This window comes from Clupea harengus, chromosome 1 (genome assembly GCF_900700415.2).
Source record: "Clupea harengus chromosome 1, Ch_v2.0.2, whole genome shotgun sequence".
Taxonomy (NCBI): Eukaryota; Metazoa; Chordata; class Actinopteri; order Clupeiformes; family Clupeidae; genus Clupea; species Clupea harengus.
Genome location: NC_045152.1, coordinates 24050735 through 24064508, shown reverse-complemented (window position 1 = coordinate 24064508; position 13774 = coordinate 24050735). Strand labels below are relative to the sequence as shown.

Genomic DNA, 13774 nt, shown 5'->3' with positions numbered 1-13774 from the left:
CATTTCACACAGTCCGCAGCTAAACATCTTGTCTAAACTGATCATTGCACACAGAAACCCCATGCATGGTTAAATCACCCATAGCATCATACCTAAGCACACCACACCATATAATCACATAATACAACGTTCATATTTCTGTCCATCAGAACGTATTTTATAATCCGTGATCATGATCTGGCGGGAAACCACCGCGTTAGGTGACAGTCGCAATGCGCTCTGTCACAAGGAGACATAAAAGTCTATCATTCTTTTGGTTATTTTGGACCAAACGAAGAGAATTGAGAAACGAGTCCATTTCTAGCTTATAGACATGGAAGGATGGCTGTCCTTTTAGCTATTTTTGTTTGTGGAGGAAAAATTTGGATTGCAAAGTAAAAATCTTTACTACAAATTCCAAGGAGCAGTGCATGGTGTTTTCATAGTAAAATAAAAAAATCCTTTGTAGTAAGCGAATACGGCAATTCAAAAAGATGTTGTGGTAGGCCTAATCACTGTTCTCTATCAATGAATTGCGCCATGGGTTACGCACAACGTCATTGTAAACGCACGCCAATTAAAACGCTGTACATGATCAGCTGACGTGGCGTCAAACACGGAAGAGCTGCTGAACATGGTATTTGTACACTAACATGGTGCTATGCGAATTTGTACAGTGACAGTAATAATGTATGTAGTTAGATGAAATGTTCCTTTTGCGTTTTTTCAAAATAGTTTTGATGTAGATTGGCCGTCATATTTGAGCTGTTGGAAGTTGATGACAGCAATTTTTCGCTATCCTGGGGTATTGCTGTACGTAGATAATATTTTGCACTTTGCGCCAGTTTTGTCGTCAAATGTATGTAGTAGCCTGCTGTCGCATCCTTTGTCTCATTTCCATCATCGGTTCTCATAGTCTAAAATTATGTTTAATGACTACTGCAGATGGAACCGGTGGATGAAGCAGTGCTTGCCACCGAGAGGTATGGCTCTCAAGAAACGTGGAAGTACCGACTGCGGGACGGTGTGATGAAGAGAGAAAGACTAGGCGAAGGTAGCTTCCGCAGAGGGAGTTCCATCACTGCTGCTTTCAAAGTGAGTTGTGTGTCTGATTGTGTTGCTACAAAAAAGTCAAGCTTCGATTTCACGCAGGATCACTAGAAAGTTTTAATATTCATGTTTTGTCTTTCTGTTCACCACCCCACAGAGTATTTTCCTGCCTCAAGGCTACCCAGAGAGTGTCAGTGAGGATTACCTGCAGTATCAGTTCTGGGACACTGTACAGGTGTGTATGAGTACTTATCATTATCATCAGTAGGCATGATAGGTACTTTTAAAATGTATTCCGATACAATTACTGATTTCCTGTTCAAAATTGTATTCAGTAACCTAATCCAAGTTTCACAATATTAAAGTAATGTGACTTGATTACTTTCCGTTACTTTTGGATTTCCTTAATGCCAAATGTGCAAATGAAGACAACAGAAAAGAGACATCAATAGCCTTATCCACTGTATATTGGTGGTTTTCTCCATTTTGATGTCTGTGATGGATATAAATGCTGTAAAACATTGGTCCAACCTTGAAGACAAAGACATGTACTGCTAGAGTCATAAACTGCAACTCAATGGTCACATGCATTTCATGAAGTGGTTGTGCTATCCACAAACCCCTCCTAAAAAGGCACACACCAGCTTTTTCAGATGACATACTTTCTGCATTTGTGCAGTAGTAGTGCTATGTAAATAACATCTGGTGTGGGCGTCCTACTTATTACTGAGGAAATTAGTATGCTAAAAATATCAAAATTTACTATATTGTCATAGCTATGTGTTAGACAACAAACTGAACTCAATACTAAATATGTAAAGCTCTTTTTATGTGCCACTGTATTGATTGGAATGTCAGAATATCCTTTTTGGGCCCAAATGCAGTATTTCAACCAAGTTATTTTACTAGTGAATCATCATCATTTGCGACAACACAGAAGAAAGTATGAACCATTGAAAGTAAAAATAAACCGGTCATCCCCCACTTTTCTTACCCGTAGATGAACACTCTCTCACTGTCAACAGTTTTTACAAACAAATACCTTGCATAATTTTACACTTTTTGCCCAATCGCCTTTGCAATATAGCGTGGGCCTGCTGGGCGGAAATGTGAACTAGTTCAGTTTGTTGCCCTGAAGGAAAATGGGCATGAGGGCCGTGTGGTTGTGGTTTGATGTGTGCATATATGTCACACCAGCGCTGAACTCTGCTCCTGCCACGCCCCCTTCGACTTCAACTCACGCACCTCCGTCTCATTCACAATCACTGGAGTACTAATCACGCACACCTGTCACTTCTCTACTTAAACCCTTCACTCTGTGTCTGACCTCGCATCATCATAAGATGGCTTTCACTTAAGCGTATTCTGTAAGTCAACAGCACAATGTAACCTTTGAAAAGAAAATGAGGAAACCAAGTTTTAAGAATTAAACCTGCCCTCTGCGCAGTGTTTTTTAAAGAGAAATCTGCTTGTCATTATGCAAATTCAGCCTACAGACCTACATTGAAACTGCACAACACCACAGTTTACAAATCATAGGCTAATACAAAATAAAATCAGCACAGATTTAGAACATCCACAGTATTTTTAATGAATCAAATGTCCACTTTCTGAACTGTCAAAGATCATGCTGAAACTTCAATGAAACTGCCACAAACATATTTCGGTCAGGGGTTTGTGTTTTATTCAAACACGATCATTCCAGTTAATACAGTCCCCCTTTTTCATTACGGTTGTAGGCAAGTAATGCTAACAGGTTAGCTAACCAACTTTAACCTTAGCTGACTGGATGTCTGTGTAGACGTTAGCAGTGTTGGTCTTGCCTGTAAATGCTTCATGGCATTTGACGTGGAGTCCTTGGACAACGACAGTATTTTCACCGCGGGGAGGCATAAGGAGCACTGCACTGTTTTGTGCTTCCCACTTTCAGCTTCGAGGACAAAGTAGTGTCGATATTTACAGCCAGGGAAAGCATTTTTTGAACTTGAGGTCAGAATCAAAATTGTTTTTATTGCCAAGTAAGTTTACGCCTACCAGGTCATCATATGGACTTGTAGTTTTTTCTGTTGTCCTCTCGTGACATGTTGTAAAGTGCGCATGTGGATGATAGTATAATGTTCTGCATTTTTAAATCTTTTTATAATCCTGTTAATAATCCCAATTTTTGCTAAAGGTTTTTTTTTGTAATTGTACCGGAATACAGTTACACTTTTTTTGTATCCTAATTACATAACGCCGTTCCATGTATTCCGTTACTCCCCAAGCCTGTCAGTAGGAAACTCATGCCCAACTCAACTGCATCTGTAACGTATTCCTTTTTTAACACCACACATAGGCATTTGCCAGCTCTCTTTCGGGCACCCTAGCCACCCAGGCATCCTTAAGGGGTGTAGGGGTTGGAAACCAAGAAGCAACGGTTGCGGCTGCAACCATTACCTGGCTACTAAGAGGTGAGAGCATGCATCATTGATATTTTTATTTCAGTTTATGGTTACACTGCATCCATCCATCCATCTATCTATATGCTCTTCATGATGAGTTTACTCTACATGTACTCATCTTGCCCTTCCTCAGATGGCACTGGAATGCTTGGGAGGATCTTGTTTGCGTGGTTAAAAGGGTGAGATTGGTTTTCATGTTTGCCTTTCTTTGAGTTGTTTCTTGCAGTTTTCTGATTTTAATATGTGATTCTTTGCTCCCTTCATTCAGGAGCAAGCTAGACTCAGAGGCCAAGACATGGAGGTTGGTCTCTCATGCAAGTACCTGGCGACATTTTGAATCATCTTTTACATGATCATTTTAACTTTCTGGAAGAATGGCTGACTGTCATACTGCAAATGCTGTGAATACTAAACGTGAATGTTATTGTTAATGTTTTGATCAGCAATTGTTTAAGACGCTGATATAGTTGTGGATTAACCATTAAACTTGTAGTGCATCTCCTCCTCTCCACTTTCTCCCAGGCTCTTTGCTGATATTCTCAATGATATTGCCATGTTCATTGAAATCTTGGCCCCGCACTATCCCCCTTTGTTCACGCTCATTATCTGCATAGCTGGCATCTTTAAGGTACACAGCATCATACCCTACCACTTGTGTAACAAAAGTATTGATTGTTGTTTCTTTATGTTATTGTAATGTACATGTATGTTAATGTAATCTTTCTTATTCACTGATTATTCCATATATATGATAATTAATTCCATTGCAGTATTATGTCTGACGAGCTCTGAGAGGCCTCTCTTATTCATTTGCTTGTCAGGCATTTTAACTTCTGCCCTTCATATTTTAATTCTTTCTTTCCTGTCAGTCAATAGTAGGAGTGGCTGGTGGAGCCACTAGAGCGGCCCTAACAGTCCACCAGGCTCGAAGAAACAACATGGCAGACATCTCCGCAAAAGATGGAAGTCAGGTGAGCATTCACCTTGTATGATTCATCTATGTTTAGGTAATATCGGCATAAAATGCTTGTCTCATTGCAGTGGATAAGTGTGTTTTTGTCTGTTTTTTTAGGAGACCTTGGTGAATTTAGCTGGTCTGCTGGTTAGCCTTGTGCTAATTCCTCTGGTGACAGACAATCCTATGTAAGTGATTATGAATAAAAAGAAGAATTCTTGAATATTTTTATATCTAAGGCTGATAGTTTATCTTTTTTTATTCCTCAGGTTGACATTTGTCCTTTTCTTCCTGTTCACAACCTTACACCTTTTCGCCAATTACAAAGCAGTACGTTCTGTTGTCATGGAGACCCTTAACGAGGCCAGACTGTCCATTGTTCTGCACCAATATTTGTCTGATGGCAGGGTCCTCAGTCCACGGGAGGCTAACCAAAGAGAGCCAGTATTTCTGGGTGTGTGTGATCTCTGACTCTTTACATTTACTATCAAGTACTACTAAACAAGTTACTGTCTATTGTCTTAAGGTCCACATAGATACTAATTCAGCAATTGCTGCAGTTAGATTGACATTATATTAATATTTTATATTGTATTGTGTAGTGATAGCATAGGGACTAATTGACATTATATTAAGTTGTGTAGTGATAGCATAGGGACTAATTGAGACTTGCTAACTGACTAGATAAATACTCATTTTGTTTTGAAACAGATCTACGTGTCAAATTTCTCTTTCCCGATATCACACTGTCCAGGGCTAGGCAGGGCATCACATATTCGTACTACTTCAGCAGCAACGTGTGTTTCTTCTTTCTTCCCTTTAGAACTGCAGAAGGAAGTGCCTGTAAAACTAGGAGTGAGTCTGAGGGAACTAGTTCAAGCGTATGTGCACCCTTTTCTATTTAGAGATATGCTGAGCGGTTTTAAAACCACTGTCAGTGTCAACTGTGTTGATAAAAATGATACCTCTTTTCACCATGTAGACCTCAGGACCTAAAGATGGCCTTGAAAAACAACCACAAGCCCTTCCTCATTGGCATCAGACGAGGTGTGTGTTCAACTTCAGTGCTGCAGATACTGATACAGATGGTTGCCACCTCTGTCTTTGTATCTCCAGATTTTTTTTCCTTCACTACGTTGTGGGGAATGCAAAGGTTTAAAGTTATTTGGGTATAAAATAATTGGCTTCTCTTCTTTCCACAAGGCTGTGTGTGTGTGTGTTTGGCAAGTGACACATCAGTTCATGAAGAGATCGAGGCAGCCTGTCAGGCGGTGTGTCTCAGCACAGTGTTGAAGGCCTCGCCGCCACCCCAGGAAGCACTCAAGCAGCTGTCAGCGTCAAAGAGTCAAGGTGAGGACACACTGAACCAGAGGAGGATTTCATGTAATTTCATTACAGTATCTAGTTTTCACATGAATCTGGGCACATTTCAGCATCAACGTACAAAAGAGATATAAGAAAATAATCTGGAGGGAAAACATCGTTGTTGTTGTTGTTGAGTATTTGTTGGTTAGCTGAAGTGTTTCACCTCCTCTTCAATAAAACATGAATAAAAGTGACACTTTATTTTATTTGTTTTATTCAGACCCATGGGTTTTGGTGTCTGACAGTTACAAGTTCATGGACCAGATGTTTCAGCCTTTCCTCAGAGGTATGTAAATGTTACGGACATGTTGAAACATGCATGTGTGAAACAAACATTGCATGGCAAAACTGGTATAATCTGGCATAGCCTCACGTAACAGGGTTATGAATTAACAGGGTGTTGGTAGTTCAGTTTTTCAGGTTTAATCAACAAACCTATTTTCCATTCTTCATCCATTTGCAGACCTGAATGAGGCCAGATGGCACACAGACAGAACACTTCTGGATTGGAATGAGTGGAGAGTCGACTGGAGGAAGAAGATGAGCTAAAATCTGACGTCTCAACCAGAGAGAAAGGACTGGAGAAAAACAAAATGGAAAAGAAATGTAGTGCAGTTTATGGGAATGTGATCATATCAGTAAAGCCCGTCAGGCGTGGACTGATACGATGATATATGGACCAAGTTTGGTTGTATGGACCAAGTTCTGTTTTCTAAACCAAATATATACCAAACAGTAGCATGGCTATTGCTGGGCTTGTCTGTAATGCTAGTATGTATTTGGAACTAAACAATCAAGTGAATGGCAATGCTTAATTTCTAGTAAATGGATGTTATGATTATATTACTCTGAATATTTCTGAATGGATTTCACAGTTGATTCCTAATAAATCAATTGACTTTTCTACTGTGTATTCATGCTTCATGCTGAAGAAAGACATTTCTCAGGAACATTTTACCTTTAAAAAAAAAGCCAATGTGTGTACTGCTGAAGAAGGACCGAAATATACAAAATCATAACCATGTTGCGTTCGGTCATGATCCATCGCCAACCGGCCAAGTAGGTGGCGGTAAAGAACTGAACGGGTATTTGAAAAATAGGAGAAGAAGAAACTGGGGTACATTGCGTCATCACTGTACGCCTGTGTTGTTATTCTGAATTGTCCTCACATGACAACAGCCCCTGCCCAGAAAAGTTACTTTCTGCTTTTACTATCCAGCGTTCAGACTTTTTCTTACGAGTGCCTTGAAAAAATGACATTGTGTTGCATAGCATACAACTGTCGTAGTAAGAGGGAAAAGGGCGTAGGATTCCACAGGTAAATAGATACAATATCAGAGCAGTACATTAGCTAGCTAAATTGGATATCTGTTAAAGGTAGTTTAGTGAAATAACGAGTTAGATTAGCGAATTAACCTTTTTTCCTTTCCTTTACATTAACCATTAACATTTACATTAAAGTTAAACTTATACTATGTATATGTTAAGTTTTCATAAATGCTTCATAAGGTTTTGCTTTAGCTTTATCTTTTTTGTTTTACGTAGGTAGCCAAGCATGGTCATTCTCAACTCAAATATATCTAACCTGTTAGATTATGATGTATCATATCATTATGTGGAACTGATAAAAATTATTTGTGCACGGAATGGGAGGTCACCACATTTCAAACTGCAGAGTTAAGTGGTAGATGAAACTGATTGTTTCCCAAACTCACAGATTTCCGCACAACAACCCTAAACTTCTCAAATTATGGATTGCCAAACTGAAATGGAAGGACTGGACTCCAAGTCTCAATACTCTGATCTGTTCCAAACACTTTGAGGAAAAATATCTGAATCGGACTGGGTGGAGACCACGCTTAAGACCAGGGGCGGTGCCCACCATCTTCGACTTTCCTGAGTCCACCGGGCCAAGAAAGGTTGGTTTATATTTGCATCCTGTGCATGGCATAAGCATGGCAAAATGTACCTTGTATGTAGTTGTAGTATGTTACCACGAATGCAGATAGATTTGTCTGTGTGTTGATTTTTCAGGCAAATATCAACCCACGCAGTAAACGAGCTACAGTAAGAATTCAGCCCTGTCTGTATTTGATCATTAATATCAAATGATTGTTACGTTTGTTTGGAATTTCATGAATGCAGTATTTAATGTTATCTCTATTTTTTTAATGGAGGCTGATCCCAGGCTCCTACAGGCTCTGCAAGATGTACCAAAGTGGCGAAGGAAGAGGCATGTGCAACAGAAGCCCAGAGAGTTCAACCAAGTTGCTGTCCTTACACAGCCACAACTGCAGCCACAGTCAGAGCTCCAGAAACCACAGGAATCTCAGGCACAGAAGGAACCTCACACTGAGGCAGGGTCTCAGGCTCAGCCACAGCAGGAACCTCAGGCTCAGCCAAAGCCCCGTAAACTGCCTCCACCTAGGTGAGTAGAAAGAGGCCGTAATGTTCATTCATTCATTCATTCATTCATTCATTCATTCATTCGTTCGTTCATTTATTTGATCACTTATCAGGTTTGGCCCGGCTGGCAAGTAAGGAGGCCAGTATTTTATTTAGGTAATTTGTGAATATTTTGTCATTCTTTTTTATTTATTTGATTAGAAAATCCAAAATTAAAAGAAGATTTGTTAAACCAGTGAAACCAGAGGCCAGTGAGGAGACGCAGCGCAAAGCACCTGTAGCCAAGTGAGTAGTAGGCCAACATCTCAGTCATACTGGAAAACAATTCTTCTTCTTTTTTCTTTTCTAAAGTCCTGTTTTTTATTATTATTCTTTTGCTTGCCATTACATCAGGGCTTCTATACTATTCCCCTGGGCAATTCAAGGCGACGCAAACATGTTCAGAAGACGGACATTGTCCAGTTTCTTCCACAGCCACTACTGTCTTCCACAGGTGCACATTCTAACTTGACATACTCGCTCCTGTTGTAAGAGTAGAAGCAAAGTGTGTTGGGGTGAGATGAAGTTTATGCAGTCATTTACATACAGTGGAAATATTTATTTTGTAAAATCAAAGTTAAACAGCTGTCTCATTGACTGTATTATGATTGGAAAATTGATGCATTTTGCTTTTGTTTAGGTAGTAATAGTATAACTTGATAGAACAGTAAAGGTGCATTGTGTTTTAATAAAATCATCATGTTTTTAGTGCTATGTCCTTTATGTACATTGAAATGGCCATGTGTCATTATCAATGTGTCAATGTGAAATGGCAAACTTTGTTCCTTTGATTCCCACATTATGATTCCCAGAATCAGCTAATTAGTGTTATTAATCTTTTATTCCACAGTCATTTCACTGGCCAGGTGATGCTGAAGCTAATTTTGTAAGTGGCACTTTTTATCCAGTTGACACATTAGCTGTTTGGCTAATCAGTTATACATTGTAAGTCATAATCACTGTGTTAACCAGGAGCCATTGCTGCCCGAGAAGAGTGAGGCGTCAACCACCCCGCATGTTATAAAGGTATAATATGGCACATCCATTTACATGGAATGGAGCCGCTAAGATTCAGTGATGATATACGTATGTGAGAATGGAGCCTCTATAATTCAGTGAAGATTTATGTGAGAATGGGTCACATTTTGGGGCTTATAATGTGGCATTTACATGCTAATTCCTTGAGGTTTCACAAAGTTCTGGAAGTCTGGTAGTAAGTGTCACAACAATACAAATCCTAATTCAAATGTACTCATAAAAATTAGTTTTCACTTTTAAATAACAAGAATGACCTCTGACCTCAGGTCACCGAAAGATGGCAGTGGCTTGGCTTGGATTTCAGAGGCCCATTACCAGAGACCATGAACGGAGACCGGTTTCTCATGACCGTAACCGACTACCACTCGAAGTGGGTTGAAGCTTTTCCTGTGACATCCATGGTCAGTCCAGAGGCGGCTGGAATCCTGTGTGATCTCTGTGGTCAGTTTGGCTACCCACTCGGTGTTCTCTCACGCCTGCACAGAACCAACATAAGCAAAGTGAGTACATCTGACATACCCCTCAGAGGTAGCTCATAGACACAGCATCGTATATTTCCCACTGACCCCAACTGTTGATCTTTGCTCTTTTCAGTTAAATAGTATGATCCGCAATCGGTTACAAAGGCAGGGGCTGGAGTACGACAGCTCTTTCATTATACACCACCGTCAGACTGCTTACCTGGATCCTGTTTCAGAGTCTCTCATCAACAGGTGTGTGAAAGAACTCAACAGTTGTTTCTATCCATAGTGCTGTTGGTTTCATGAGACTTGTCCTTTATCCCACCATCAGGCAGCAAAATACTGTCTTAGTTTTGTACTGCACAGTATTACATTTAGATCTGAAAATGCTCCCTTTTAACCTCCTTACAACAATTTGCACTAGATTACTCCAATGCAAACAGGGTTCCCACAGTCATGGAAATCCTGGAAAAGTCATGGAATTTAAAAAATCCCATTTTCCAGGTCAGGAAAAGTCATGGAATTCTGTAAATTAATTCAAATTTAATCAAATTTTGGAAAATGTGTTGGAAGAATGTCTAAAGAAATTAATTGTTATTGTACCGTGCAAATTTCTGCTGCATGGTGCATGTTTCCACTTAAATTGGCATAGCGTTATCTAGCCTATTAGAGATGAAATGGAAACGGTGTTGATTCGTTTTAATTCAGTAATTAGCCCCATCCTGTGGGGTAAAGTACGCAATCTTCTGTACGTGTAGGTCATGAAAGGTCATGGAAATTTCATTAAAGGATCTTGAAAAGATTTTGAAATGTATTCAGTGAAAATGGATGTGAACCCTGTAAAAATGTCAGTAAATAGGCTGTTTTGTCTGTCACTTTAGCTCAAGAGTGTGACTGGAGATGATTGTTTTTTGTTTTTTTATTGCAGCATGGTGTCTGAACTAGTGAAGGAGCACCCTGAGAACTGGAACATGTACCTGCCAGGTGTTGTTATTCGCCTGTGTTGCAGAGAACATCCCACCATTGGAAAGAGCCCTTTTGCCTGCATGTACATCAAAGAGCCCCGACCTGTCACCACTCCTAGAGACCTGCCAGTAAGAGAGAGCAATAACACAAACATGGAATGAATCACTTAGCCAGAGCATGAATTTCAGAGTGCGTAAAGACCTAACTTTAGGGGAATCAATTTGTAATAGAAACTACAATGATGCTTTAGTGTGTGACTAAAGGTTTCCTAACTATCTCAGAGTAACATGAGGTTAGGTTGTAGTTGATGTGTGTCATTCTTTTTCCTCCAAGTTCTCTCCAGCCATCGTTGAAGATAGCTCCTTTGTCATTGACTTGTCAGAGAAACCAGACAGCAGCCGTGAACAGACTGCAGGATCTCACTGTGAGTGACATGCTTGTCTTGAAGAATACTAGTCCATGCTGTTTAGTGTCGTTATGTATTTAAACCTGCTTCAAAAAATAAGAGCCACGTTTATCATGGATCTAAGAGAATTTCTTATTCTCATTTTCACCCTTAAAATAATTTTCACAATGAGATTATAACATGCTCTTTCACACCCTCAATCTAATGTGTTGGGCTTATTCCCTCAATCTAATGTGTTGGGCTTGTTCCCTCAACCTAATGTGTTGGGCTTGTTTCCTCAATGAGATTATAACATGCTCTTTCACACCCTCAATCTAATGTGTAGGGCTTGTTTCCTCAATCTAATGTGTTGTGCTTGTTCTAGTGACGGACGCAGTGGTATCTGAAGAGGTGTGTGGAGATGGAGATGGAACCTCAAATGGACAAGAGCCCGCAGATAAAGAGGAGCAGTCAAACTGAGAGCCAATGCTGTGCAGGACAATCTTGACATTCACTGGACACCGATGTCTGTATGTTAGCAGCTTGCTGGTTACAGATGACTTCCCAGGGACTCTTAGTCACAGGTGTGTGGAAGAATACCTGCTGTACAGTTTAGACTGTTTAGTATATTAACTGAGAGAGATCCCTGAGATGATAGTTAAAGGGTTGACATTGGTGGGTAAGATTGAGGGTTCCCCTCTCATTTGGTGTTGCTGCATTTCTTTGTTAAAGCTAGTTATTGCAAAGGCTTTTTTTAGAGTTATCGAGTAACAGTCGGAAACTTCCCACCTTCCTGCATATTATGATGAGTTACTCAATGCAAATTGAAGTATTTTCCAGGGTTTTACTTTCATCTGTGATGCAAGTTAATGTGCTGTATGCAAAATATGAGCAAAATGTCATGTGCTGTTGTAATATACTGTATATTTTGTAAAGTAAAGTATCTAACAGAAATATCTAATGGTTGCACTTTACTTTGCTACTTCATGGAAACTTCATGGAACTTTGCTACTACATGGAAATCTCACCATGTGAAAAATATTCGGCTGACGTAGTTATCTGTTAACACCACAGACACAAAGCTGGAGCCGCAGTGATGAAGTACTAAGACCAGACTCACATAATATAAACATGGTGTTGCGTGTATCATCATGTCCATCTTGAGCTGTTATCTCTGACTGCCAAATTAAGCAGCTTGGAACCTCTCATTTTCACACTCAAAAAATACTGACACGTTTTTTTTCAACTGTTGTCTTATGAAAAGGCTGATACATGCATCTCAATGACCCCAATTCAATGTTTTTGCATTTCATGGATCGACAAGCAGGTATCGAAGCTTCCAAATAATCTATACCACTATATGCTGTGCAGGTAAGCCTATGCCACTATATGCTGTGCAGGTAAACCTATACCACTATATGCTATGCAAGAGTTCACTAACAACAAGCATGAATGCAGTCTATATGACTTCACTTCACCCACCCTCTGATGATCTCAGATCAGTATGGCTTGCAAAAGTGAATATGCAGAAACGACTCATTAAATACACAGGAACGTTTTTTTCCTACAATCAACAAATATACCCGCGTGTATCATTAACCATTAGGTACCAACTTCTGATATAATAGCAAGAATGAACGCAATATGTAGATTGTTTTTCACCACGACCCTGTTGTCTGTTCTGAACCATTTTCAACTGTGCTTTTGTTTTGATGGATTCCTTCTCTGACTTCATGCTACCAACCACTGGAGCATAGACGGGCTCTAGATCAAGTGTGCTAGAGGGATAGAATGTCAAAGGCGGAGAAGTAACTTTGGAACATTGACATTTCTCCACCTGCGTAATAGCAAAAAGTCCTTAAAGTCCCTGGTATCTCGAAAAAGCAACCACAGGTGGAGCACCCCTGATGGTTGGTTGCAGTAAAATGTTTATCCCGCCCATCCCCATGTGTTTCAATTACAAAATAGCCTTATTTTCCAGTCTTTCATCTTTGGTGTCTAATTGGAGCAGTTAGTTTCCCCTATGCTGATAATGATATTCCACTATATATCGTAAGGAGGTGTGGATACACTTTGGATAGAAGTGAGTGACGGCCTTCGCTGGAAGGCTTTCTAGTCTGACAGACGTGCCAAACCCCACAAGTTTAATGTTTAATTGTAAGTTCTCATGGAAGTTTTCATGATGACTACTGTCACCCAGGGGTATATAGTGCATCATTGTGAAGTCACTAAATTGTCTTGGTCTCACATTGTATTTCCCCATTGCTGTTTTAATGTTTCTCGCAGTCTATCAAATGGTTGAGGACACATGGAACAATTGCCCATCTACCCATCTACCCATCTATCCATATGCATTTGTTGTCTACATGCATTGATAATTCCTGAATGGTTTAGAGTGGTGGGGTAGTCTGATGATGATTCTTCCCATCTCATCTGAAGAGTTCACCCATAAAACCAACTGTGAAAGCAGAATGAACAGTTCAGGTATTATAGTCATAGTCAAGTCTTTCATTCTAAATAAAACTGAAATGATGTGCAATGTCGTCTCAAAACCATATCCGACCTGGCTTATCCCTCACAATTCCATGAGAGTTTGGTTGTGTCTCCGACTAAACTTAGCGGTTGAACTATTGTTTATCCATATGTTCCTAGCAGGGTTAATAGAAATACTAATAGTTAACCAGTACTT

The 13774-nt window shown here is 39.9% G+C and overlaps 2 protein-coding genes across 4 annotated transcripts; both read left to right on the top strand.

Annotated features, from left to right (window-relative positions):
- Positions 1-513: 513 nt before the first annotated feature.
- Positions 514-6693, top strand: rusf1 (RUS family member 1). Of its 3 annotated transcripts, XM_012825837.2 has the most exons (16): positions 592-616; positions 715-792; positions 925-1074; positions 1187-1264; positions 3365-3479; positions 3604-3649; positions 3739-3771; positions 3993-4098; positions 4340-4441; positions 4543-4613; positions 4695-4879; positions 5249-5306; positions 5408-5472; positions 5629-5775; positions 6011-6076; positions 6254-6693. In XM_012825837.2, exons 3-16 carry the CDS (start codon positions 925-927, stop codon positions 6337-6339), a joined length of 1308 nt encoding a protein of 435 aa, XP_012681291.1. In that variant the 5' UTR covers positions 592-616; positions 715-792; the 3' UTR covers positions 6340-6693. The 3 variants fall into 3 exon arrangements, with proteins under 3 accessions (XP_031428380.1, XP_012681291.1, XP_031428391.1); XM_031572520.2 differs by lacking the exon at positions 715-792 and having other exon boundaries at positions 514-616; XM_031572531.1 differs by lacking the exon at positions 715-792 and having other exon boundaries at positions 613-669.
- A 91-nt stretch (positions 6694-6784) lies between these two features.
- zgc:163143 (uncharacterized protein LOC795946 homolog) lies at positions 6785-12039 on the top strand. The gene is made up of 13 exons (XM_031572514.1): positions 6785-7108; positions 7508-7709; positions 7825-7857; positions 7968-8218; positions 8398-8481; positions 8590-8689; positions 9086-9121; positions 9208-9261; positions 9540-9773; positions 9868-9986; positions 10663-10828; positions 11034-11124; positions 11471-12039. Exons 1-13 carry the CDS (start codon positions 6960-6962, stop codon positions 11563-11565), a joined length of 1614 nt encoding a protein of 537 aa, XP_031428374.1. The 5' UTR covers positions 6785-6959; the 3' UTR covers positions 11566-12039.
- The last annotated feature ends 1735 nt before the right edge of the window (positions 12040-13774 follow it).

What these genes read in the sequence shown, in the direction of transcription:
- rusf1 (XM_031572520.2), top strand. An exon ending in TCAGAGGCCAAGACATGGAG is followed by an intron (nt 3,772 to 3,992) that starts GTTGGTCTCTCA and finishes ACTTTCTCCCAG; the next exon opens with GCTCTTTGCTGATATTCTCA. An exon ending in CTGAGGGAACTAGTTCAAGC is followed by an intron (nt 5,307 to 5,407) that starts GTATGTGCACCC and finishes TTCACCATGTAG; the next exon opens with ACCTCAGGACCTAAAGATGG.
- zgc:163143 (XM_031572514.1), top strand. Translation starts at nt 6,960, where the DNA reads ATGACAACAGCCCCTGCCCAGAAAAGTTACTTTCTGCTTTTACTATCC. An exon ending in AAGGGCGTAGGATTCCACAG is followed by an intron (nt 7,109 to 7,507) that starts GTAAATAGATAC and finishes CCAAACTCACAG; the next exon opens with ATTTCCGCACAACAACCCTA. An exon ending in CCACTCCTAGAGACCTGCCA is followed by an intron (nt 10,829 to 11,033) that starts GTAAGAGAGAGC and finishes TTTTCCTCCAAG; the next exon opens with TTCTCTCCAGCCATCGTTGA.